We start from the raw sequence: 4110 nt of genomic DNA on the forward strand, positions 1-4110 counted from the left end.
CCAATCAGGCCTGTATGGTAGAGTGGCCAGACGGAAGCCACTCCTCAGTGAAAGGCACATGACAGCCCGCCTGGAGTTTGCCAAAAGGCACCTGAAGGACTCTCAGACCATGAGAAACAAAATTCTCTGGTCTGATGAAACAAAGATTGAACTCTTTGGCCTGAATGGCAAGCTTCATGTCTGGAGGAAACCAGGCAACGCTCATCACCTGGCCAATACCATCCCTACAGTGACGCATGGTGGTGGCAGCATCATGCTGTGGGGATGTTTTTCAGCGGCAAGAACTGGGAGACTAGTCAGGACCGAGGGAAAGATGAATGCAGCAATGTACAGAGTCATCCTTGATGAAAACCTGCTTCAGAGCGCTCTGGACCTCAGACTGGGCCGAAGGTACATCTTCCAACAGGACAACGACCCTAAGCACACAGCCAAGATAACAAAGGAGTGGCTATGGGACAACTCTGTGAATGTCCTTGAGTGGCCCAAGCCAGAGCCCAGACTTGAATCCGATTGAACATCTCTGGAGAGATCTGAAAATGGCTGTGCACCAACTCTCCCCATCCAACCTGATGGAGCTTGAGAGGTCCTGCAAAGAAGAATGGGAGAAACTGCCCAAAAACAAGTGTGCCAAGCTTGTAGCATCATACTCAAAAAGACTTGAGGCTGTAATTGGTGCCAAAGGTGCTTCAATAAAGTATTGAGCAAAGGCTGTGAATACTTATGTACATGAGATTTTTTTTCTTTTCTCTTTTTTAAATAGATTTGCAAAGATTTCAAACAAACTTCTTTCACGTTGTCATTAAGTGGTATTGTTTGTAGAATTTTGAGGAAAATAATAAATTTAATCCATTTTGGAATAAGGCTGTAACATAACAAAATGTGGAAAAAATGAAGCGCTGTGAATACTTTCCAGATGCACTGTATTTTAAATTCTAATAATATTTCGCAATATTACTGATTTTACTGTATTTTTGATCAAATAATTGCAGCCTTGTTGAGCAGAAGATACTTTTTTCAAAAATCTTAACTTAAATTATAACAAACTTTTGACCAGTATTGTGTATATATATATAGAAAGAGAGAGACTGATATTTATTAAATATTGTAATCAGATTTTGTAATTTTGAGCATTTTTTTTCTGTACAATGACACCAATATTTGACATCACTTCCACTGTACGTGTGTTGAGTGAACGTAATTTTGGGTATGTCAAATTCAGGTGGAAATCCAAAACTTGCACCAGGGGTTAATAAATGTTTTACCATGAATGACACCAATTCCTTACTGAAATTAAGCAAACATTCCCTTAAAAAGAATCACTGTATCACTAACATGGCATAGTGGTGGTAAAACTATGGTACTGTAATATATACTATGCTACTGAATGATTAACATATTTATATACCTTTATACATGTCAAGGCCATTATCATGATACTTTTTGTGTTCACTACTATCAAAAGGCATACGAAAATTCATCACAATCATTTAACACACAGGTGAAAAATGTACTCACAAGATATATTGTGCCTTGTTGTTCGCACCTTGTACAAATCCACATCTGCACGAGGAAAGCCTTCCACATCAACCAGAGGAGCGTCCATGCCTACACCTGCCTGCTGTGCAAACACACACACACACACACACCATATGAAGAAATGTCTTTAGAAGATATTATAATGCATAATATTAAGCCATAACATATCAGCACGTAACATGGCGATCAACTGGCTATAATACACTCTTACAAATCTATGGCCAAAACCCAGCCATCCAACTGAAAGGGCAGACCAACTACAGTCCAATCGAACGTCTGACTGTATAGAGTCAGATTTTATTTGATTTGTTTTATCTTTCCTAATAGATTTCTGAACAATCATCCAATAAAGTGAGTTTTAAATCAATTTTGCAGTGTGAGATGTCCAGAGTGGGCTTATATGGAACACGGGTCAATGAAATGACGCAATTTTTTCCTATCTATTATTCAAAATTGATTGGTGGGAACAGGAGCTGATATAGAGAGGACTTTTATTTAATGTAAAAAGTATTTGAAAATTGAACAAAAAGATAAACGTACAAGACTGTGTGGAATACATAATCCCATAAAGCACTGGGGAAAATAATAAAATATATAGTCAAAATACACTCAAACTGCAACGCTGCGACATTTGAAACTTTGTGCACACACTGTATATTTATGTTTTCATTTGGGAAACATTTTGTAAAAGTATTACTTCACTTTATGCATGTTAATTAGCTTTTGTGCATGTGAATTACTTTTATCCTATAGAGAATGGGAATGTGTCGTCACAGCGGCAATGCATTCTGGGAATTTAGGTCACGGGAGCTATAGCGGAGACTGGATAATATAGCGAATGTAGACGATTGATGATTTAACGTTTATATTATTCTACTTAAGATCGCGTTGGAGTGGTTAAGGCTCACTTTACATCATTTGCCATAGCCCTTTGCACGGCCGGTGTGAAAAACGTGCTTTTTTCAGCGTTAGAAAGCTGAAAGAGCAGAGGTATTTCCTGCAGACATTGATAAGGGCTATGCCATAGCCCTTAATTATCAATGTCTGCATGAAATATCTCTGCTTTTGATGAACGCTATGTTGATACAGTAAGCGTTAATCATTCCAACGTGATCTTAAGTTGAATCATATAAACATAAAATAATATAAAATGTTTACATTCACTACAGAACTCGGATGAAAGTTAAACTGAAACTCTGTATGGGAACAAGGATAAATGATCCACTGTTTGAGATCCAGCTATGTATTCTCCCCTTTAAAAAAATAGCCATGGTTCTGCTGCTCTGACCAGTGTTTTAGCAGTTAGCATATATCAGTACCACTGTAGTAAAGGAGACTGAATAATGAATATCTGCAGCCTCTCAGACAAACCACAGCGCAATTTTTTTTTATTTAAAGAGATTTACATATTAGTCCGTTTTATTCTAAGAGTATGTAAGATGGTTTTCAAAAAAAATATTAATAGTAAACTTTATGCTTTTTCTGTGGTGATTTGCGTGTGTTTACACTGTGTGCTCCTGAGCCTGACCAAAAACATAGCGGAATCCAACGCGGCGTGACGTAGATTCCCATTCTCTGTATATCCTTATATATTGATCATTTTGACGCTAATCTGACTCCATACAAATCAGTTGGTTGGAGATGCCGTATTTCACTGTTGTAGTGAACCATGTAATAAAATCAAACTGTATGGCACGTTAAATGTCATTTATATGTAAGTCGCCATCACGTTGCGTCTTGTTTATTGCATGTCGAGACAGATGAACGGTCAAACGGGCTACTCAAGGAACGATTCATTACCGCAATTTACGCGCGCCAAAGCCGTATTTGGCCGTTACATCAAGTTAAAAAGCGGTTAAACTTTTAAAACCGTTGAGTTCAAATCCACTCCATTCGATATGCTGCATCTAGCCGTTTATAACGCGTTCTGTGAGAACGACCTAACGTTAATTAGTGTCTCTTTGGGCTTAATGACAAAACATATTGAAATTCATAAATATTGGCTTGAACTTACGGTTTGGAGCATGTCGTGGTATGCTTTAATTTGCTCTTCAATGTCACCTTTTCTTTTTATTAGCAGTCGAACATCCTCTTCAGTAACACGTGGCTCAACAGCGTTGTTTTCTTCTGTCATTTTCATGACAAGTGCTGACAAAAAGCAACGGAACGGCTATTTTATTTCACTAAGTCTTCCAAATGGTCACTCCAAATGATTCAACAGAAGCATTACGGATCATATTTCTTCAGTTGATTCACTGCCGGGTTGCGAACGAGTTAAATTACTGCCATCTATGTGCTGGAGTGTGAATCTGACGTGCAAACAGTGTCACAACTCAATTTCAGGGTAAGTTGCTATTATTGAATGCTTGAAAAAACAGTAACAACAATTGTCAAATCATAACAATACAAGAACAATAACAATCCAGGGTCATTCAGTCTTTGAGTCCAGAGGAAGTGCTGTTTCATTCAGCAAAGCTAGTGTTCTTGTTGTTTTTAAGTTTGTAGAGAACTCAATTCAAAATACATTTTTATTTCAAGTTTGAATCTTAAAAAAATAAGGTTGCATGTAGAAAA

General features: G+C 37.7%; 1 protein-coding gene across 1 annotated transcript in view; it reads right to left on the reverse strand.

Annotated features, from left to right (window-relative positions):
* LOC107745311 (26S proteasome non-ATPase regulatory subunit 9-like) overlaps positions 1 to 3796 on the reverse strand; it is a 5050-nt gene extending 1254 nt beyond the window's left edge. Inside the window, exons 1-3 of the mRNA XM_016559170.1 lie at positions 3551 to 3796; positions 1493 to 1618; positions 11 to 256 (exon numbers count right to left, since the gene is read on the reverse strand). Coding sequence (XP_016414656.1) covers positions 11 to 256; positions 1493 to 1618; positions 3551 to 3676 — 498 coding nt within the window. The 5' untranslated portion in view covers positions 3677 to 3796. The remainder of the gene's footprint in view (positions 1 to 10; positions 257 to 1492; positions 1619 to 3550) is intronic.
* Between the last annotated feature and the right edge of the window lie 314 nt (positions 3797 to 4110).

This window comes from Sinocyclocheilus rhinocerous, unplaced genomic scaffold (assembly GCF_001515625.1).
Source record: "Sinocyclocheilus rhinocerous isolate Xijiao unplaced genomic scaffold, SAMN03320098_v1.1 scaffold1399, whole genome shotgun sequence".
In the NCBI taxonomy this organism is placed as follows: Eukaryota; Metazoa; Chordata; class Actinopteri; order Cypriniformes; family Cyprinidae; genus Sinocyclocheilus; species Sinocyclocheilus rhinocerous.